The 22,880-nt window shown below is 48.3% G+C and overlaps 2 protein-coding genes across 4 annotated transcripts in view; one reads left to right on the plus strand and one right to left on the minus strand.

The window, feature by feature from the left end:
* The window catches only part of ZBTB5 (zinc finger and BTB domain containing 5), a 34,104-nt gene extending 27,937 nt beyond the window's left edge, over positions 1 to 6,167 (plus strand). For 2 of the 3 annotated variants that reach the window (XM_081281013.1, XM_081281012.1), the window contains exon 2: positions 828 to 5,452. In XM_081281013.1, coding sequence (XP_081137139.1) covers positions 832 to 2,862 — 2,031 coding nt within the window. In that variant the 5' untranslated portion in view covers positions 828 to 831 and the 3' untranslated portion in view covers positions 2,863 to 5,452. The other variant, XM_081281011.1, reaches the window with a different exon arrangement.
* Positions 6,168 to 6,487: 320 nt separating this feature from the next.
* GRHPR (glyoxylate and hydroxypyruvate reductase) lies at positions 6,488 to 17,213 on the minus strand. Its single transcript, XM_081281014.1, has 9 exons — positions 17,055 to 17,213; positions 15,023 to 15,153; positions 14,155 to 14,227; positions 13,514 to 13,630; positions 12,381 to 12,469; positions 10,773 to 10,877; positions 10,027 to 10,162; positions 8,444 to 8,574; positions 6,488 to 6,823 (listed from the first exon to the last, which is right to left on the minus strand). The coding sequence occupies exons 1-9, from the start codon at positions 17,135 to 17,137 to the stop codon at positions 6,702 to 6,704; spliced, it is 987 nt and encodes a 328-aa protein (XP_081137140.1). The 5' UTR covers positions 17,138 to 17,213; the 3' UTR covers positions 6,488 to 6,701.
* Positions 17,214 to 22,880: the final 5,667 nt, after the last annotated feature.

Genomic DNA, 22,880 nt, shown 5'->3' on the forward strand with positions numbered 1-22,880 from the left:
AGAGACAGGGACTTACTGAATTGCTTAGGGCCTCACTAAGTTGTGGAAGCTGGCTTTGAACTTGTGATCCTCCTCCTGCCTCAGCCTCCTAAGCCACTGGGTTTACAGGCATGTGCCACCATGCCTGGGTGTAGTGTCTTTTTAATGGGGTTTCAGGAATGGGGTTGGGGGAGGAGTGCATGTGTGTAATTTACTACCATCTAGAACCAGAAATCTTCCAGTTTAATTTTGATTTGCCCTTTTGCTTATTTAAGGTTGTGAAGACTGGAATTTCTTGGCATTCATTTGCTGCTCTAGAGAATGTAGAATCCTGACAGACTTGTGTGAGGTCAATAAGCCTTCACACACAGATTGGACTTTTCTAACTCAGACCCTTAGTATTCTAAGTGGGTCATATGAAATTATGGGAAGCTTATAAGGAGCCCATGTGTGTACACAAATTGGCATCTGCTCCTTATCTGACAAATTCTTTTTTTTTTTTTTAAAGAGAGAGTGAGAGAGGAGAGTGAGAGAGAGAGAGAGAATTTTTTTTTTAATATTTATTTTTTAGTTCTCGGCGGACACAACACCTTTGTTGGTATGTGGTGCTGAGGATCGAACCCGGGCCGCACGCATGCCAGGCGAGCACGCTACCGCTTGAGCCACATCCCCAGCCCCATTATCTGACAAATTCTTAGTTTGGGTATCCATCATTGGAGACATCACAAGGTTTTAACAGGTACAGGCTTAGCCATCTGTACCTTTCTTTTTGTCTCACCCTTTGTGTTTTGGCTTTGCCTTATGCTTTTCTAAGTCTTAACACTTTTCTTTCTTTGTTTTTCCTATAGGATCATGGATTTTCCTGGTCACTTTGAGCAGATCTTCCAGCAGTTGAATTACCAGAGACTTCATGGCCAGCTGTGTGATTGTGTCATTGTAGTGGGGAATAGACATTTTAAAGCCCACCGCTCTGTGCTGGCAGCATGCAGCACACATTTTCGAGCTCTGTTCTCAGTGGCAGAGGGAGATCAGACCATGAACATGATCCAGCTGGATAGCGAGGTAGTGACAGCAGAGGCCTTTGCTGCGCTGATTGACATGATGTATACCTCCACCCTTATGCTGGGGGAGAGCAATGTTATGGATGTCTTATTGGCAGCCTCTCACCTGCATTTGAACTCTGTTGTTAAGGCATGTAAACATTACCTAACAACAAGGACGCTGCCCATGTCTCCCCCCAGTGAGCGAGTTCAAGAGCAGAGTGCCCGCATGCAGCGCTCTTTTATGCTGCAGCAGCTGGGACTAAGCATCGTGAGCTCAGCCCTCAATTCCAGCCAGAGTGGCGAGGAACAGCCAGCCCCCATGAGCTCATCGATGCGCAGTAACCTTGACCAGCGGACACCCTTCCCCATGAGACGCCTTCATAAGCGCAAGCAGTCTGCAGAGGAGCGGGCCAGACAGCGCCTCCGCCCCTCCATGGATGAGTCTGCCATTTCAGATGTCACAGCCGAGAATGGGCCTTCAGGGGTTCATTCTCGGGAGGAGTTCTTTTCACCAGATTCCCTGAAAATTGTGGATAATCCTAAAGCTGATGGAATGAATGACAACCAGGAAGATAGTACTATGATGTTCGACCAGACTTTTGGTGCTCAAGAAGATGCCCAGGTGCCTAGCCAGTCTGACAACAGTGCTGGTAACATGGCACAGTTGTCCATGGCCTCTCGTGCAACTCAGGTTGAGACTACTTTTGAGCAGGAAGCTGCAACTGAGAAAAGTGGCTTCCAATGTGAGAATCCTGAGGTTGGCCTTGGTGAGAAGGAGCACATGAGAGTGGTGGTAAAATCTGAGCCTCTGAGCTCACCTGAGCCTCAGGATGAAGTGAGTGATGTGACCTCTCAAGCAGAAGGCAGTGAGTCCGTAGAAGTGGAAGGAGTTGTTGTTAGTGCAGAGAAGATAGACCTCAGCCCTGAAAGTAGTGATCGGAGTTTTTCAGATCCCCAGTCTAGCACGGACAGGGTAGGTGATATCCACATTTTGGAAGTTACAAATAACCTAGAACATAAGTCCACTTTTAGTATTTCAAATTTTCTCAACAAGAGCAGAGGAAGTAACTTTAGTGGGAATCAAAACAATGATGATAACATTCCAAACACCACTAGTGACTGCAGGCTGGAGGGCGAGGCCCCTTACTTGTTAAGTCCAGAGGCTGGGCCTGCAGGCGGGCCCTCCTCTGCCCCTGGCTCCCATGTGGAGAACCCATTCAGCGAGCCTGCAGACTCCCACTTTGTCAGGCCCATGCAGGAGGTGATGGGCCTACCCTGTGTGCAGACTTCAGGCTACCAAGGAGAACAGTTTGGGATGGATTTTTCCAGGTCTGGTTTGGGCCTCCACTCCTCCTTCTCCAGGGTAATGATGGGTTCCCCCCGAGGAGGAGCCAGTAACTTTCCATACTACCGCCGCATAGCTCCCAAAATGCCAGTTGTAACTTCTGTCAGGAGCTCACAAATCCAGGAAAACTCTGCCAGTTCCCAGCTAATGATGAATGGGACCACATCCTCATTTGAAAATGGCCATCCCTCCCAGCCTGGCCCCCCACAGTTGACCAGGGCATCTGCTGATGTCCTGTCAAAGTGCAAGAAGGCCTTATCAGAACACAATGTCTTGGTTGTAGAGGGAGCTCGAAAGTATGCCTGCAAAATCTGCTGCAAAACTTTTCTGACTTTGACAGATTGCAAGAAGCACATCCGCGTTCACACAGGTGAAAAGCCGTATGCCTGCCTGAAGTGTGGCAAGAGGTTTAGTCAGTCCAGCCACCTGTATAAACATTCCAAGACTACCTGCCTGCGCTGGCAGAGCAGCAATCTTCCTAGCACTTTGCTCTGACTATTTGTCCTCAGGAGACAGTGCCAGCTAGTTGCGGGACTAAAACTAAAATCGTTTTGGTGGGTGGTTAATGCCATTGGGTTTGAGGCTTCCGCTGCCCAGTGGCTCTTGCAATTTTCAATGACTAGTAAGTGGACAACTGTTCATGTAGCACTTGTGCTGCAGCATTTCTGAGTGAAATGTGCATCTGGAGAGAGGGATGTGATCCCTGGAACCAAGTTCTTCCTTAGGGTTGAGTGACATAGTCATAAAGTAGTTTGCAATTGATGTTAAAAGTGGCACACTTAAAAATTAAAAATTGAAGTGCAAAAAATTTTTTTAGCAATTTTTGTAAAGCTCTGTGAAGCATTTAATTACATATCCTATATGTAATGGGAATATTGTATCCCTGTACAGTGATGCAAAGTACACTTACGTGTAACCAGTGGCAACTTTGTGCCTGTCTGAAAGGAAGGCCCTTGAAGACAGGCCTGTTTGCCACAAATGCTTTAAAGCGTATCCTGAGCTAGTCCTAGGCCTCAGAAAGTACTGTATTTTTTATTTTTGTCTGATTTGCAGTCATAGATACTGCACTTTGGTGCTGACACTGGGCCCAGGGCAAGCATTCTCTTAGAATAGGTGTATATACTTTTGAATACATCTCTGTTGGATAGATGTTTTAAAAGTTTCTGGTTTTAAAGGCCAAGTTGTAAACGGAGTATGTACTTATATGGAGTGACAAGTAAGATATTGTTTCTGTGTGTGCAGTTTTAGCAGTATTTTAACCAACTCGTATTACTGATGTCACAGTTCATGTTTGAAAGTCAGGAAAGAGCTAGTGTTTGTCTTTGTTCTGATGATGTGGAGTCATGTTTTGTGGGGTTTTTATGGTGCATTTACCTTTTGCTCCATCCAGACCTCAAAGGCCAGTCCAGTCTGACGCATCCCACCCTCGGACAAGCCTGTTCTCTGCTTCCTTTCTTCCTGTACCCACTATGGCATCCCTCCCAGGCCTAGATTCCTGTTTTCAGTTACAAACTAACCAAAAATAATGCCACCCCTCCATGGGTTTTATTATTGTTATATACCATACTTTAAAAGTATAGACCCTAAACTTTTAGTTTGTTCTCCCAACTGAATACTGAGTGTAGTTTGAAATCCAAATGTGGTAGTGTTCATGGACCAGTATTTTCCAGGCTCTGTAAGAGAGTAAGGCAGTCCATAGCACAGAAGTCACCAGGAGCATTCAGAACTGTTGGGAGAAACATTTGGGTCATTGCCCAGGGCCTTTCTGGGCCTTCTTGTCTCACTTGCCCAGCTTCACCTTGCTGTCCTCTGACACCATGCTATCGGGGGCTGTTGGTGGCACCTGTATCAGGCCACATCCTGGCTCACATAAACCAGGGGAAACAGCACAGGTTCATGCATCTCTGTAGAACTCAGTTCAGTTCATGCATGAACATGAGTTCATTTTATTTTTTTAATATGGCTTTCTCAGAGATACTAAACCATTTTTGTGCATAATTCAGAGAATTTATTCAGTTCTTATGTTTAGAAAACTAAGTATTTATGTGTCACCTAAAACAAAACTGAACGTGTCTTCTCCTCTTAATAATATAGTGTGTGCAGTTACAAATCTGTGGATAAGCCCATAATGTTCACAGAGGGCTTGGCATCTCCTAGGAACTGATTCCCAGAGAGGAAAGCTCAAAGGGAAACCTGTGACTTTTCCTTTTGAGCAGACGTGGGAAAGACACCATTGGAGGATATGGGGTCACCTGTGAAATCCAGTTCTACATGTGGCTCATTGTCAGCAGTCCTTATCCAACAAGTTGTAAGGGGTTCTACAGCTACCACCACCATGTGACATAGGACCCACATCCTGTGAGGAGTCAGATGGGTCAGCATGGAGAACAGGAGGCCCTGCCTGGGCCTAGGGCAAGAAGCCAGTGACACTGGCAGAACAGTGCAGCCCTCCTTGCCTTCCATTTTGAGGAGGTGCTGCCAGGAGCCTGTCCTCTTGTCCCTGCTCAGGCATAAGTGTACTTTGCTTTGGGGCCTGCCTCTGACACTCCTGGAGCCTTGCCTCTCCACTGCTGGATGGAACCTGGAATCTCATCTACCTCTTAGTTTCTACATGTGAGAAGCGAGCTTGCAGGCCAGTGTCCCTCGACATGGTGTAGCACTTAAAAAATAATCCTAACGTTCCCTGAAAACCAGTCCCCGGGTTCCTATGATCTGGAGTTTGTACCTGGATTATCTGGTGTTGGGGACCTGAGTTTTGATTGGTTAGCCTTAATCACAGCCTGGCATAATCATGTAGAATCTCTTCTGGTGATCACATCATTAAGTTCATCAGGGCACCCATGTCAGTGGTGCTATGCTGGTCAAAAATTGAGATTTTGAAATAAAAAATTTGTCATATTTATGTCTGTAATTATGTATTCTTTTTCCTTGCTTAAGTTGTTAAGGTTGAAACAAAATAGGGAAGTAGTAGTTATTTCTCTGTTATCCCTGCTTTGACTAGTACTTTTTAAAACTGAGCCCTCTATATAATAATATTGTCAATCAATAACAGTAATTGGGTCATTCCACTCAAATTATTCCTTCTGCTTTCTCCAGCCCTTCATGTCTTTGAGCTGTGGACTTGGATGAGCTTTCATTCTCAGTCCACCCACTTATTCTCGAGGACCAGCTCAATCATGGACTTTGTTCTGTACCTGCCTCTCAAGTTGAAATCTCCATTTGCCAGCATGGCTTGGCTGGGGAAGAGCTAGAAGCTGATTCAGCACAAAGCAGGACTTTGGCAACAGCCCTAGTGGCCTGGCCTTAGGAAACAGTGAGTAAAGGTTGATTAAAAAGCACATCTAGCCAGGCACAGTAGTGCAGGCCTGTAACCCCAGCAATTTGGAAGGCTGAGGCAGGAGGATCACAAGTTCAAAGCCAGTCTCAGCAATTTAGTGAAGTCCTAAGCAACTTAGCAAGACCCTGTCTCAAACTAAAACAAAAGAGTCTGGAGATGTGGCTCAATTGGTTCAAGCCCCTGGTACCCCCCCCCAAAAAAAAAAAAAAAGAACATCTAGTCAGGCTCCCATTGCACACACCTGCAATTCAGGAGGCTAAGGCAGAAGGATCTCTCAAGTTCAGGGCCAACCTAGGCAATTTAGTAAGTCCCTGTCTCAAAATTAAAAGAGCCTGGGATGTTGCTTAATGATAGAGCACCCCTGGGTTCATCCCCAATACCAAAACAACAAACCCTAACTACCTGGGGGGCAAACACAAGATGAACAAAAGAAGCAAATTGTTGATGCAGAAACAAATTTTGAAATTAGGAAACTCACCAGCCTCCAATTACTCTCACCAAGAAGTGAGTTGTGACCTGCCCAATCCTTTCTTCCAATTAACTCTCCTTTGCAATATGTTCTCTTTAATTTCTCTGATGATCTAGGTGTCAGGTTCAGGTGCCATGGTTAACTGGGCTGTGCTTGGTGAGGGATAAGGGAAGAAATTAAGGCAGGATCTAAACATTAAAATGCCCAGGTGAGGGCTGGGGTGGGAAACAGGTAGCTCATTAGATGCCCCGAATTAGCAAAGGTAAGCAGATTGTCCTTTTGTTAGCTTCTGCCAGTCACAGGCTGAGACAGTCTCGCAGAAAATTATTTAATAATAGAATTACATGCTTTTGGCTCAGGTGTATCAAAGCACAAGAGGCAAGCACAACTGGCAGCACCAGTCTGCCCTGGCAGGATCAGTACAGAGCAGACTTCCCCGTGGCTCTTGCCTGTGGGTCCAGATTCAGCCGGGTGTGTCCAGTAGAACCACAGGGCACTGTGGCTTCAGTCGTAAGGTCTCTTGTCTGGCTATAGCTTGAGTTCACTGGGCATTGGCTCCCCTCTCAGGCCAGCTAGCAAGTTGTTAGCCGCCAACAAGGACATGGTGTTGCGAGTTCTGTAGGTGGCACTGCCTATGTGGGGCAGGATGACTAGAAAAAGAGGAGATAAGGACAGCTCAAGACTGTAAGCCAGGTCTCCTTCCATGGCATGGATTTTCCAGTAAGAAGGAAACAGAGAACCTGCCTCAGTGTTCTTCTGTTTGCCTTCCCTCCTGTCACTCCCCCAGGCCTGGGGTTCACAGTAACAGAAAGGGGCAGAGGCTACTGAAACCAGACACAGGGGGATGAGCAGATTTTGTAGCCTAAACACAACCAGGGCAAGGTGTAAGGGGCCTTGGTGCCCATCTAGACCCACCTTTTTGGTCACTAGATGGTAAAACCAGTCACCAACTTAGCTCAGGAGCTTAGGACTCTCCACCCACACCCTGTGACCCTGGAAGGGATGCCACAGGGCTTTTGACCCAACCCTCAACCCCACTCAGAGCAAGTGAAGTCTTTTGTCCCTGAAGAGTTCCTTTTGAAGCAGTACCCAGGGTGCTGAGCTGGCTCCAGACCTGAGGGAAAGGGGCCAGTTTTCTGGCTCAGAGCAACAGCCCTGACATTACAGCCAGTGTTCCTTGCAGGCTGGCATGGGGGTGGGGAAAGTAGGATTTCTGAGGGATTCAATAATGAGAACATTCATTGGGAAGACCGTGAAGAACTTGTTTGCATTTCCATTCTGGAATGTGAATGGACAACCCACAGCCCTGACCACTCAGTGAGTCTGGAGGCAGAAACCACAGCTCTGTCTGATCAGAGAACTATGAAGAATTGCTACTAGGTATGAGTTGTTAACTCATACCTGGAGAGGCAGAAAGCATGCACTAAGGCTGTGGTTCTCTAAGGGTGGTACCAAGACCAGCAGCATTGGTGTCATCTGTGAATCTGTTAGGGGTGTGCACAGTCTCAGACCCCAGCCAAGACCTGCTACCCAGAATCCCTTGGGGTGGGGCCCAGCAACCTGTGTTGGCTCAGTCCCTCTAGGTGACCAGCAAAGCATGAGAACCACTGCACTCAGTTTCCCAGATAGCGACTGCCAGAAGTTAGGAGGAAGGGTGGGATTGCTGAAATGCAGAAGACTGAAGGAAGGGCCCTAGGAGCTAAAACTCAGACTCCTGGGGTGCCACTGACTGGTGAGGCCCCAGAAATGATTCTCATGATGCCAGGGCAAGAAGTTTCACAAGCCACTCCAGGCAGGCAGGCAGGCAGATGGGAAGGCAAGAGGAAGCCGGCATCCAGTGCCCCATACTGACGAACCTGGCAGCACCAGAGGGCACAGGAGAAATGGGGTATACAGAGGCCCTGCCCTGCCCACAAAGCAGAACAGAGAAGGGAGTCTTTGCTGAGAGAACAGCTTTATAACTGGTACCAGTTTTAAATACTAGTATTGTCATTACTTATTTCTTATACACTGGGAATAACAATTTATAGTAGTGGGATTTATCCATGGAGGTTGGGGTAAGATATAAAGCCAATCCACTGTTCGTCTTAACAAATCCACCCATTCTCCTTCAGGGACAAAGAGTCACTAATAGCCTGAACATGAATGGAGTTTGGCTGTGCCCCTTGTGTTCAGCACTGCTCACGTAGCTTCACGCCCAGCCCACATGACCACCTCTAAACACTGGGCCCACCAGGCAGTGATGAGTGTGTGGAATGCAGGGTACTTACCACAGTTCTTCAGGGTCAGGAGTGGGTGGTTTGTAGGCAGTGGTTCCGGGGTCGTCACGTCCAGTCCAGCAGCTGCAATCTGACCACTGGCCAAAGCCTGGTACAGGTCATCCTGGTTTACAACATCTCCCCTGCAGATGACAGTTGGTGATATGGGTGCCCCAATGCTCCCTCCTTCCAAGCCACTTTTAGGGCAGAACAACCCACAATATGAATTTTTCCACTAACCTAGCACTTGGTAGTGACTTTTAAAGCAATATATCTTAGAGTACACTTACAGGAAGTCTTTTTCTTTTTTCCTTTTTTTTTCTTTTGGCATAACTGGGGATTGAACATAGGAGTACTCTACCACTGAGCTACACCCCCAGCTCTTTTTACTTGAGATAGGGTTTTGCTGAGGCTGTCCTTGAACTTATGATCATCCTGCCTCAGCCTCCCAAGTCTTTGGAATTACAGGTATGTACCATGGCACCCAGCAGGAATACAGATCTTATACTCAGAGAAACCCTAATCCTGACACTTTCTAGCTACATGACCCTAGTGAAGCGTTGCACTTCTCTGAACTTCAGGCTCCTCCTCTGTAAGACAGAATACCATCTAGCTCCCAGGAGTGTTGGAAGGATTAAAGCTTTCTTATATGCACTATGGCATAAACAGGGCCCAGAAGTCTGCATTTGTTTTGGCCTTCTTGGCGGTGTTTCTAATCAGGCTGGCCCCAGACCACCCACTGAGAACCACAGCGTGGCACCTGCCCAAACAAGGGCAGAGAAATGAATAAATACCAAACTGCGTCCATCAAAGTGAGCCACTACAGAAGGAAAGAACTGAATTTCTAGCAACTTTAGAAGGCATTAAATCATACATGTGCACTGAGGAGTATTATAATACAGTCCCCTGCACAGTCCTGACACACATGGGTGCTCAGTAAATGGCAGGCAGGGCTACCATTGGCCACCAGCACAAGTCCTTGCACTTCTGTGTAGCTAAACACTGGAAACTACAAACACTTTTGGGGTGCATGAACCCTCATCCAATTCCTTCCTCCAAACTGATTTAAAAGGTTCAACCGGGAAGGGGTTAGAGTGGCAGAGAAGGGAGGTCTGCCCCAGTATATGCCCAGTTATGTGGGGGAGACAGGAGGAGTTTTAGGGTCTGACTCCACAGAAGTAAGAAGGTTCAAACCATCACTGAGCTCTTGGCAGGCTCAGCAGTGTGGAAGGTCAGCCTCCAAGAAGCCATCCAGATCAGAAAGCCCAACTCTTTGTGGTAGGGAAAGACCTGCCTCAGGATCCCTGGTGACGTGCCGCCAATATCAGGCCTTCACTCCCCGAGCCACACCACTGTGTGGCTCTGACTGCTTTTCTTCCTATCCTGTCTGACTGCTTTTCTTCCTATCCTGCTGCGTGGCCTTAACTATGTTGCTGAGTTGCTGGTCCATCCGTTGGTTTATGGAGACTGGCAAGCTCAGCCTGATCTCTCATCAACAACCCACAGGGAATAAAACCCCAGACTACAGCAGCTATCGGGGAATCCCCTCTCCAGGCCTCCTGGGTGACCCAGGGATGCCCGGTGCCTTAGGCTACCTGCTGATGTTGACAAACACGGCAGTTTTCTTCATCTTCTGGAAGAAGTCCCTGTTGCAGAGGCCCTTAGTTGCAGCGGTTAAGGAGCAGGCCACGACGACGAAGTCAGACTCCGCGGCCAGTTGGGCAATGGGCACTGGAGATGGGCAGAGCTCCATCAGAGGCTGTGTCCAGGTTAGGGACAGCAAGATGGTGTACCTTCAATCCCCAAAACAGAACCTCCCAAGACACTTCCTGAAGGCCTTGATCTACCTGGACAGCTCTATTAGTCTTACAGGTGGGGAATGGCCAGACAGGGGCAGGAGCTTATTCAAGGTCACACAACAGGATCTGGGCTACTCTGGATTTCACCACTTTCAGGCTGGATGTGCCAAGTGGGAGGAATGGTTGAGATCCAGCCTGCCCTCTGCTCACCACGCTGTGCAGCACCCCCTACCTTCAGGAACTGAACCTACCTGGACCAGGCACATATGCAGCCTGAGTTGAGGATCGTCAGATTAAGGATAAGGAAACAAAGTGCTAAGCAACTCTTCAGCCCTGCACATCCTATGGTTCTGCCCATGGGTGGAGGGAATGCCCTGCACCCCCTGAATGTCCTGGCAGGAAGATAACACACCAGGGCCACACAGTCCCCAGACCACCTGGAACCCCTGCATCTCACCTGCCAATGCCATCACTGAAGAAAAGAACCCACTCTCCCCCAACAGCAGCACAGCTGGCTCCTGTGGAATCGAGGTTTTACTTACCAAATTCCGCCTGGAGTTCTGCTGCTTCCTGAGGCTTGGGCTGGCGCCCTGTGTACAGAAATCTCTGGACACCAAATGGTTTCAGACGCTGTGCAATGGCCTGACCTAGAGGAAATGAGTCAAGAGTCCATAGCTTGTTCCCTACCCTTCAGAGGGCAGGGGCAGCACCCAGCAGCTCCATGGACAGGAGACCCTCAGAAGTAGGGCCTTTTATCAGTATGCTCCCATGTTAACTGTTCCTGTCTTATCAGAGCTCAGGGTTGTCTAGGTGTAACAGGCCCCAGCCAGCCCACTACCTTCAGGGATCTGGAAGCAGTGCCATAGCTCCTCTGTGGCTGTGACTGGCTTATGCTGTCTTCACATGGCCCAGTCATCTTGAGGGCCATTTGTGAACCTTCTCCAAGGACTATACCTGGCAAACCAGGAGATGCCTGGCAAGTGGTCTCCTCCCTCCCTTTAGATCCACTGCTTCTGTCAATGCAGTCTAGACTGTGTGGTGGTTTGTCCAACTGCCAACTTGCTTTAACCTCTAAGACCTTTTCAAATATGCTATTGCTGAGACAGGCTTGGGCAGCTGGATTTTCAAAATGGAATATGCCCCAAAGTTGCTGGGCTCCTCCATGCAACTCTCCAGCTTGCTCCAGACAGGACTGCTGTCTGGCCAGACAGGTTATCCACACTCCCCACCCTTCACCCCTGCACCAGGAGGATAATGAACCACTAACAGCTACCTTCCTGTTAGACTTCTCCAAATAGGAGCCACTGGAAGAAAAGTGGCTCTGCTGCACCTGTAGAGTGGCAAATAAACTCTGCCCACTGAGCCCTGTGGTTCCTGAGAAGGCTTCATAAGTCAGTGCCTTAGAGAACCCAGGTCTGGGGGAGCACAGGCTCTCCCATAGTAAACCACTCCTCAAAGCCCCAACCAGCATCTGTAACCACCTTTTTTTTTTTTCAAATTTGCAGTACTGGGGATTGAACCCAGGGGTATTTTACCACTGAGCCACATCCCCAAACTTTTTTATATTTTTATTTTGAAATAAGGTCTCGTTAAAATTGCTGAGACTGGCCTCTAACTTGAAATCCTGCTTCAGGCTCCTGAGTCACTGAGATTACAGGCACATGCCACTACAGCCAGCTATTATTTATTTGAGGCAGAGTCTTGCTGAATTGTCCATGTTGGCCTTGGATTTGCAATCCTCCTGCCTGAGCCTCCCCAGTACCTTCATCTGTTTTTTTTTTTTTTTTTTTTTTTCCTGTGGTGCTGGGGATTAAACCTAGGGCCTTGTGCCTACAAGGCAAGCACTCTACCAACTGAGCTATATCCCCAGCCTTCATCTGTTCTTTATGGAGCTAGAAGTCTCAGGAACCCTGGCTTCTAACACACAGTGTGTCCTGATTTTATTTATGGATTCCTTTGCCTGTGTTCTGTGAAGTTGTGTCTTCTCATCACAGATGAGAAGATGTCCCTACAGCAGGCAAAGTGGCCTGACAGCATGCAGTTCAGGCAGCCTTTCCAAGAAGGACCCCCGGCATCGAGGTGTGGGGCACCAGGCACTGGGTACAGCTGCCAAGGGAAGAGCAGGCAGGTGTGTGTGGGGGGGGTCTTACCTATGCGCCCCAGCCCCACGATGCCCACGGTGCTCTGCGTGAGTCCGTAGCCACACATCCATAGGGGTTTCCACGAGGTCCAGCCACCACTGCAAGGAGGAGAGAGGGTGAGGGCCTGGCCTTGGGCAAGACAAGGGCCCACTGGGACTCACACACCAGCACCCCTGCTGTGGTCCCAGATTTAAACCTGCCTCCAGGTCAAACGACTGCATGTGAGATGGGTGACATCCCAACCATTCAGCACTGTGAGAATGCCATAGGGACCACTCCTTCCTTAAAGCCACCAGGGGACACAGAAATTGAGGGCTCCCAGGCCTCAGAGGCTCTGGTCCCTTTTGCACATGGAGAAACTAGAAAGAGTAATTTGCCTGAGGTCACACTGCCAGGGAACTGGGATCTGGGATTCTAGATCACATTCTCTCAGTAAAGCCACAGTGTCCCTGTTGCCCTAGCTTGAGCCACCACTGTGAGTGAAGGTGCTGACTCCCTGAAAGGACAGTGAGAGGACACTCAGCACCACGTGAACTCAGCCACGTCCCCCGCTTGGCATGCATCCTAGCCACCTTCTATGGGGGTCTGCACGTACACCTCTGCCCACGCTCCCTCCACTCCTGCTCCTGAATGCCTTCCCCGACTCTAGAGGTGCAGAGTGGAGTCCCTCATCAGGAACCCACAGGCCACAATTCTGGCCTTTATGAAGGTGGATGGAACCCACGGTGTGCTCCACATGGCACCCTCTGCAGGTCTGGAGTGGTACCGTTCCTAACACTGAAAATCCATGAGCCTCGTGGTAATGTGGTCAGATGTGGCTCCCCGAAGGATTATGAGACCATTTCAGCCCTCTGAGCTTCTTGATTTGGGCATCCTGGGTGCTCAGCATCACCCAGTGCACAAGAGGACTCCACCTGCCACCCTGCGATGCCAGCCCTGATCTGCTCCCACGCCCTCACCAGCCTTAGGTACCCTCTTCCCCCCGACTTTACCACGGGCCCTGTCGGCTGCAGCTCTGCTGACTCCTCTCCCCTCATTAGCTGGGGCACAACCTGCACCAAGAGCACATCTAGGCCAGGCTAACTGCAGTGCTCAGAGCCGGCTGCTGAGCACAGCCCACTTTCCCGCCAAGAATCACTCACTTCTTTACTTCCTCCATGGCCTCTGGCAACCGGCGGCAGGTGGTGAGTAGCAGAGAGACGGCAAGTTCTGCAGTGGCATCTGTCAGAACATCTGGGGTGTAGCCCACCCGGATCCCACTAGGAATCAAACATCTGGTGGTAACATCCGCCTTGAGCACCTTCACCAATGTCTACTGTAGGGTCATGTCCATGATGTTGTTTTGTTCCTTCTTTGCTCTGCCTACCAGGAAGCTCAGAATTGTAAATGAGCACTAAGGAACTGTTTGTTAGTCCTCATTCCCATTTGGGTTATCTCCCACGTTAGGAGGGATATGAAAATGGAAGATTGGAGTTTAAAGTCTGGGGCCAGTAACTACTTAATCTTTCTGAATTCCCTCATTGGAAAAGAACATAATAATAACACTTGCATTTTCTACTTCTAGGGGAGTTGTGAGGATCACAAAAGGTTTAACAAACATGAAAGGGTGATATCAGAGGTACCCACTGTTTCTGACCTTGAGTTTTTTTAACTGACTGGTGTACCTGTGGATAAAATGTCACCTGAAATTCTCACTGAATGGTCAAGAGCAAAAACAAATGGCTCCCACTCTCTTGAGAGTCGCCCTCACTCCAGGATGCTTCCAGAGCCCCAGCTACCTTACCGCTTCTTGATTTCATCCAAAGCCAAGTGGTCGACGCCCACGGACAGAGTGCTGATGACTTTGAGGTTGGCCCCTGTTGTACGGAAAATGCATTGTTTGCGTCTTTCCTCATGGAACTCAAAGCCTTAACACTGGGGACTATCCAGGGGACACCTGTTTGTTATTATTTTCCTAGACAAAGAGAAAAGCCTGGCATCTCTGTTCCTCAGGAAATCTTCAAACACACACAATGGCTCAGGGAGGCTGTGTCCTGACCCAGTCACCAGCAGAGCTGGGGTTCCCACCAGGGCCTCAGACACCAAGGCCCCTGCTTTGACCCACTGGACTGTCCACTCAGTGAGACCTTGAAACTCCATCGGCCACCCTAGGGTCTCCCAATGGACACTTCTGAGAGTGCTGAGATGGTAGCTGGGCAAGGTCTGGGCCTTGAATGGCTTGCTCTGATTCACAAGAGTCTCTCCATATGTGGCAGCCTTGGAGTCAAATCTTCTCTAAAATGCCACAACACAACTTCACAGGGGACGGTGACCTTCCCTGTGGATGAGGTCATGCAAACATCCTAGATGTCTGTTGGTGCTGGGCCCTGAGCTGCACACAGACCCAAAAGGGGCAGGATCTTGCTCAAGGTCACAGAGTAAGTTTGTGGTGGGGTGGGAGGAGGGCCCAGGAGCTTGAGTGCCCCGCTCCCAGTCCTACCTCATGGGCTCCACCCTACAGTCTTTGCCCTCCTTGGGCCTCCCCCAGGGACTCAGAGCAGGGAGGAAGGGCATCAAGAGCCAGATGGGAGCAACTACTCCTCTGGTCACCACTGCAAGGGAGGCCCTCAGAATGTACAGGCCTGAGGCAGCCTCAGAATCCATGCACACACCTGCAGCATCTAGGATACCCTTGTCCACGCGATCAGAGAGGAGGCAGAGCAGGCCGTGGGCCCCCACCACATGACGCTCCAGTTCCTTGCTGGGGATGGGCTCATCTGAATCCCACTGTTCCACCTCGCAGCTGAAGGGAAGGAAGACCAACCACTCAGGAGATGCAGGGCCCCAGCCCCTCTCAGACTGGCAGGCATCATCTTCTGCTTGCTCTGGCTTCAGGCTGCCTGGGGCTGACTCAGGCGAATCAGGGCCAGGTGTGGGCGACCTCAGAAGTGTCCACAGAGTGGTTGGGGTGGGAATGAAGGGCTATCACAGAGCACAGGAAGCCAACAAAGGCTTGGGCCCCCAGATCAGAGCCTAAGTGGAAATGGGGAAAGTCCTGGGGACAGTTCTCAGCTCAACACCAGAAGAGTTTTCTCACACTCACAGGGGGCCTTTGGGGGACCAATTATAGGGTAGGATGGGGAGGGGGGTATTACTGCATTGGATAGAGCCTGGCTTCAATGATCACTGGTAGTGTGCGAATGGAGCTGTTTCAGCAGCTATGCGTGGGGATGTGAGTCTAGGGCTCTTTCTGTTCTATGAGTCCATGAAACTCAAAACTCCCAACATAGACTTTGCCAGGAAAGATAAGTTCAAGGCCAATCAACCAGGAGGAGCATTAGGGTGTGCTTCCACAGAGCTCCTGGAAACTGGGTACTCCTTCCAGCCAGGGCAGCCAGGGCTTGGGGCATAGCTCAGTGGTAGCATGTTCAAGGCCCTGGGTTTGATTCCCAGTACTATGAAAAGACCAAAAAAGAATTCAGTGCAGGCAACATATATGGAGTCTGTATGTAAGCAAGATGCAGGATGGCTGCTGGTACCTCCCAGCAACCCCTGCAGCAGCACCTCCTGACCTGAGCCCCCATGTGAGCATGGCAAAGGTGCTACAGCAGGGGGGGCTTCCTCTTCTCCCTTTAGTACAAAACAGGTCCTCAGCAGATGCTGTGTTACACTGAACAGAATTCAAAAACAAATCTCATTTTCCCTAGAATTGGTTCCTGAGGCTGGGTGCCCACCTTTTCCCTATCTGATACTAGAAGTGCAAACACAGCAAGATGCAGATGTCTGACTGTGGTCACCCAGCTCCACCTTTTAAATTACTAAAATACAAATTATAATACTAACTTCACAGTGTTACAAGGATTAAGTTTACGTATGTAGGCACCTGGCAAGGCTGGCCCACAGAAGTGGTTCAATGGAAAAAGAGTCAACAAAGGGGGCTGGGGATGTGGCTCAAGCGGTAGCGTGCTTGCCTGGCATGCGTACGCCCGGGTTCGATCCTCAGCACCACATACAAAGATGTTGTGTCCTCCGAAAACTAAAAAATGAATATTAAAAATTCTCTCTCTCTCTCTCCTCTCTCACTCTCTCTTTAAAAAATAAATAAATAAATAAATAAAAGAGTCAACAAAGTCCCCTGCCAACCATCTACGTGGCCAGTACAGTGACCACCACTAGTCTCTGACCCCACCTGCTATCAGCCAACCTCACAGGATAAAGAATTAACAGCATGGACCTTGCCTCATGGGCAATCTCTCTTCTCAGAAGGCTGATGACCAGCGCTCAGGGTCCCTCCTACTGGCCCAGTGCCAGGTCCTGAGTTCTGGCTAGAAGCCCGGGAAGAGCTGGACCCTAGAAAAGATAATCAAAGGCTCCCCAAAGCCCGAATCCTGACCCGGCCGAACACAGCTGGAAAGCCTGACCAAATCACAAGCTCCAGGCCCTGCCTGTCTGGTCCCTGGTATCACTTCAGCCACTTCCATAAACAATTGGGGTCTCGCAAAGACGCCACCAGCCCGCCCAGCGCAGCTCGGGGCGCCTCCTAAGGAGCTCCTGGAGATCGCTGAGTCACACCGTGCAGGGTGCCTGGGACTTGGGGGCGGGTACCCGCCAAGCGCGGCCGGGCCGGGGTGCAGAGGCTCCGCAGCCGCTGGCGCCTACCAAGACGGCCCGCCCCGCGGGGGACTCCGCGCACGGAGCTCTTACTCTGTGGCCTGGGCGAGCGCGGCTCTGCCCTCGGGGGGGATCCTGCGAGTAACGAACACCTTCATGAGTCTCGCCAGCCTCATCCAACCCGCAGCTGCTGGACACTGACGGACCCACCGCGACGGAAATCGGAGCGGAGCCGAGGCGCTGGCCTGGGCGGGGCATCGAGGGGGCGTGGCCGGAGCTGGAGGCGGGGCGGACTGGCAGTGCGCGGAGGGAGCTGTTTCGCAACTGTGCGTGGGGATGGGAGTCTAGGGCTCCACTGTGCTTTGTGCATCTGTGTGTGCCTGCCTGCCCTAGTGGCACTGAGACTCCGGGAAGGGAGGAAAGAGGGATGCCCTCATCACCTATGTTAGGTATGTACCATCCTGGCCACACTATTCCAGGCAAGGACCTCTGGTCACACATACTGGACTGACCTTGTCCTGATATTCTTACTCTCAGAAAGTTGCAAAGAGGTAGTCTTGGAACAATTTCCTAAATGAACCCACAATTGTGATGGGAAGTTTAACCCTTCCTGGGGCCACCCAGACTTGCTGAACACCTGCTGACTGGCTAGAAGCAGTACATGCACAGGAACAGGGCCAAGCATTTGGGGTCATGTGCAGAACCGGTGTGTAGTCAGATGGGCCTGGGTCTGAATCCAGGCTCTGCCACTTACAAGCTGGTTGACCCTGGTGAGTTCATGTTTCTTCCTAAGCCTCGTTTCTTCAGTCACAAAATAGGGATAACTCACCGTTGAGGGTTATTGTAACTTTACACAAGGCAGCATTTGCATGGGCTCAATGCCACAGTAGGTGCTTCTTAGACTTAAGACTATGAGGAGAGACACGAGGAACTCAGGCTGGGGAACCCAGCTGCCTGGGTCTGAATCCCAACTCTGCCACCAGTGAGAAGTTCTTCACTTCTGTGTACTTCAGTTTCCCCATCTGTAAAATGGGGATGATAGTGGTGGCTGCCTCCTGGCTTGTTGTAACAACACAACACCTGTACTGGATACTTAACAAATATTAACAATTCCCAAGATGGCAGCTGGTCAGAGCTGCAGGAGAAGAAATCAATTTGGATAACTGGAGGGCCTCAGCTCTGCTGGTTTCATTTCTGTCCAAAAGCTGTTCAGTTAATTGCTCCCAGGCCTGGGAAGACCCCGAGGGTAATAGAGTGAATAATCTCTTTTCCATCGATTTTATCAAAATCCACATACCTCACGAAGGCCCAGATGAGAGAACCGAGATATGCACAAAATGGTGACATTAGCAGTTTGAGATCACACAGCAAATCCCTGGGTCATCTGGGTCCCTGCTAGAGCTTCACCCTGCCCCCTCCCTAAGTAACACATTAATAAATGCTTATCCACTGACCTTTATCTGTGCTGCTAGCCAATTCGGAGAAAATTTCTGAAATACATTCAACACTGACACAACAAGTGTTTTCAGTCCCCAAGTCAGGCCTTCTGGGGACAATGCAGCCTGTTGCTCTGTCCTCTGTTGTCATCTGAGCCCAGCTTCTTCTGTTGTGGTGTAAACTAATCAATAAAATCAGTAAGAGTGTAAGTTATAAGTTATAGATTAGTAAAAAAATATAGATTAAAGATATAAGATTTTGATAAGGGAAACAATTATAAAGCAAGAACTGTCATAGACAGGCCTAAGACTCCATTTTGCTGCCTTCTATTAAAAAAAAAAAAAAAAGGTTACAAAAGCTGTTTCTAAGAAACTGAAATGAAAGCTGTTTTCTTATAAAAATTGTTTTTCTGTACTTTTTGCCCCACAAATTGTACCTAATCAGGATGCAGCGGTGGTCATGGTGAGCTACATCCTGAGCTTGAGTGCTCTTGTGAGTCTACATGACTTTGAAATAGCTTCTCGGCCCCCGCTGACCCCTGCTCAAACTCAGGATACTGTTGTCTAGCACCTGCTAGAACCTGGGAATGTGGCTAACTGAATTGCAAAGCTGATTACCTTTTTTCCAGCTTCTGTACTTGCCTGCTTGCTAACTGGAAAATTCCAGTCCTGCTTAGGGCTCACAGGTCCCACTTACTATTGTTTTAATTTCTGTGACTGGCTTGCTTGCATGACGCTAAGGAAAGCCCCTGAGTTGTTGTGATTTTCCCAGGATACAGGGCAGGAAGTTGCTGTTCTCCCACAGAGCGTCAGTCTCTACAGGTGGGTGACAGTCCCAGGCCAGGTAAATAAAGCTCTCATTGATTTGAATTTGGACTTAAGAGTGTTTTCTGAAGCGACTCCCCATAACACTTCCACACACCAAGGACTGGCAAGGGCACTGGGCTCTGGACAAGCCTGTCCACCAGGGCTACGAGGGGACATGACAGGTTTACGTGTTCCTTCCCCAGGGCAAAGCACACAGCTGATGCTCAATAAGTACAACTGGGTAGTAGGGATGGAGCCAGAATAGCCAGCCGAGGGCCCAGGAGGCCAGAGTCAGTGGAGGAGCCTGACCCGGGCTTCAAGTGGCTGAAACTAATCCTCATAATGAGTAGCAATATTTTTGGACCCCTTAGTAAGTTCTAGTCACTGTCTCCAACACCTTTGGTGGCGATCCCCTAATGTCAACATGTTCTACAGCTGTAAGGTGCCTACACACTGGAAGCTGAGGGCAAAAACATTTCTTTCTTTCTTTCTTTCTTTCTTTCTTTCTTTCTTTCTTTCTTTGTATTGGGGATTGAACTCAGGGGCACCCAACTGCTGAGTCACATCCCCAGCCTTGTTTTGTATTTTATTATTTAGAGACAGGGTCTCACTGAGTTGCTTAGCACCTCACTAAATTGCAGAGGCTGGTTTTGAACTCATGATCCTCCTAAGCCACTGGGATTACAGGCGTGCACCACTGTGCCCAGCTGAAATGGGGTTTTTCTTAATATGAATTTTTCATTTTGTTTTATCTTTTTTGCTGTGCTGGGGGTATTAAATATAGGGCCTCATGCTCACATGTTAGGCAAGTGCTTTACTACTGAGCTGCATCCTTCACCCAAGGCTTTTCTTAATGTTTTCCAAATAGTTAACCAGAATTCAAGAGCTACTTTTAAATGAATGTTTTCTTTATTTCAGGAATAGATAATAATGCAAAAAATACAAGTCTCCACTGCTACCCAGGGTACAAGTTGGAAATTGTGTCCCTCTTACTCTGCCTTCTGCCCCCTGCCCAGAAGCAGACACTGTTCTCAGTTTTTATTTTATTTTTATTTTTAGTTGTAGATGGACACAATACCTTTATTTTATTTATTTATCTTTTTATGTGGTGCTGAGGATTGAACCCAGGGTCTCACACCTGCTAGGCAAGCAATCTACCACTGAACCACACCACCAGCCCTGTTCTCAGTTTTTGTACATCTTTTCAAAGATATTTAATGTATTTATAGGAATATGCATATGTTTATTCACATAAATGGTAGCATACACACGGCATCACCCTGTTTTTTCACTGAAGAGAATATCATGGAAGTGATTCCACATCAGTGTATACGATGCCTAATGCTTTTTATTGATGCAGGGTACTTCACTGTAGGAAAACCACAAATAAGGAACAGTACCCTCTGAATGTACCCTTAGCTCATTTTCCCTATTTTACAATGCACGTATCATTTTGGACATGTATAAACACATTTGTAAGATAAATTTCTAAAAGCAGAATTACTGGGTCAAAAAATATGTGTATGAGCCAGGTGTGGTGGTGCACCCCTGTAATTCCAGCAGCTTGGGAGGCTGAGGCAGGAGGATTGGGAGTTCAAAGCCAGCCTCAGCAAAATCGAGGTGCTGAGCAACTCAGTGAGACCCTGTCTCTAAAATATAAAAAGGGCTGAGGATACAGCTCAGTGGTTAAGCATCCCTAGGTTAAATCCCCAGTACCAAAAAAAAAAAGTGTACTATAAATTTTGATAGATTTTGCCTTTCAGACATGTTTTTCATAGAAATTATTCAATTTACATTCCTACCAGCAATTTTTAAAAGTACCTATTTCTCCAGTGTAATATTTTTAATGGCATTCTATTGTAATTTAATTTGTAGCTCTCTTTTGGACCAAGATGAGCACTTTTCATACATTTAAAAGCCACTTCCTTCTTTATAAACTATCCATTGATATCCTTTGCCTATTCAGATGAACTGGGTATCTCTGTCTTAGGAACTATTGGTACAAAAAAATTATCCATTTATTTGCAAATATATGATTTTCTCCCCATTTCGTTGTTTGTCCTATGATTTTGTTAATTTCCTTCCTTCCCACCGGGGATCAAACCCAGGTCCTTCAATATTATGTATGCTAAGGAAGCACTCTACCACCGAGACACACCCCCATCCCAGCCCCTGATTTTAACTTTTTTTTTTTTCAAGTGGAGAGGGGATTGAACCCTGGGGCACTTTACTACTGAGCTACATTCCCATCCCTTTTTATTTTTTATTTTGAAGCAGGGTCTCGCTAAGTTGCCCAGGCTGATCTCCAACTTGTGATCCTCCTGCCTCAGCCTCTGGAGTCCCTGGGATTACAGGTATGTGCTACCGCACTCGGCTTTAATTTTTTTAATGCAGAAACTTTTTCTTCTTAGGACTTCTAGACTTTGTCATACATAGTCCCTCAGTTATCTATTGATGTATAATGAATTATCCCAAAACAGTGACTTAAAGCAACAGTGATCATGTGATTACTGCTTCTTATAGCCCTGGGGGTGGTGGGCTCAGCTGGTGGTTCTCACTCAGGAGTAATCAATGGTAGTTGGGCTGAGTCATTCAAAGGTGGCAATCAAAGGCCATAATACCAGTGGCTTGGGAGGCTGAGGCAGGAGAGTCTCGAGTTCAAAGCCAACCTCAGCAAAGGTGAGGTGCTAAGCAACTCAGTGAGACCCTGTCTCTACATAAAATACAAAATAGGGCTGGGGATGTGGCTCAGTGGACGAGTGCCCCTGAGTTCAATCCCTGGTACCAAACAAAATAAAACTTTTATGTCTGGTCATTCACACTTGCTGGCAGTGGACCCTGGGCTGGACTTTTGATGTAAACACCTGTACACAACCTCTCTGTGTGTCCTGGACATCCTGAGAGCCTGGAGGCTGGGTTCCAAGCATGGACCATCTCAAGAGATAGGAGGTGGAAGCCTTCATTGTCTTAATGCCTGAGCCCTGGGAAGGGTACTATATCATTGTTGCCATTTTCTATGGGGCAAGTAGTCACAGGATCCAAATAAGGAGAAAAGACATAGACACCATTTCTTTTTTTCCCCCTTTCTTTCTGTCTTCCATTATTTTTGTGTGCTAGGGACCAAACCCAGGACCTTGTGCATGTTAGGTGAGTACTCCACCACTAAGCCACATTCCCAGCTCCAAGATTCTATTTCTTGATGAGAAGAGTATTGAAGAATTTGGGGGGCTGTTTTAAAATTGCTGTATATAAAAAGGCCTTTTTAAACAGAGGGTATAGGGTGTTTTTTTTGGGGGGTGCATATTGGGGATTGAACTCAGGGGCACTCATCCACTGAGCCACATCCCCAGCCCTTTTTTTATATTTTATTTAGAGACAGGGTCTCACTGAGTTGCTTAGCACTTCCCTTTTGCTGAGCTAGCTTTGAACTCGAGATCCTCCTGCCTCAGCCTCCCGAGCCACTGGGATTACAGGTAGGTACCACCACGCCTGGCTAGGCTTTGGTTTTAAAAATGCATTTCTCATGCTTTTTCAACCTGGTACTTTTATAGTTTTTTACTTTGGAAATTTTTTTTCCAAGTGGCTGGTGCATTGTTCAATACCTTTTATGAGATAATTCATGTCCCTCTTCGAATCAGAAATTCTACTACTATCATATACTAAATGTGGGCCTACT

This window comes from Spermophilus citellus (genome assembly GCF_964194105.1).
Source record: "Spermophilus citellus genome assembly, chromosome: 2".
In the NCBI taxonomy this organism is placed as follows: Eukaryota; Metazoa; Chordata; class Mammalia; order Rodentia; family Sciuridae; genus Spermophilus; species Spermophilus citellus.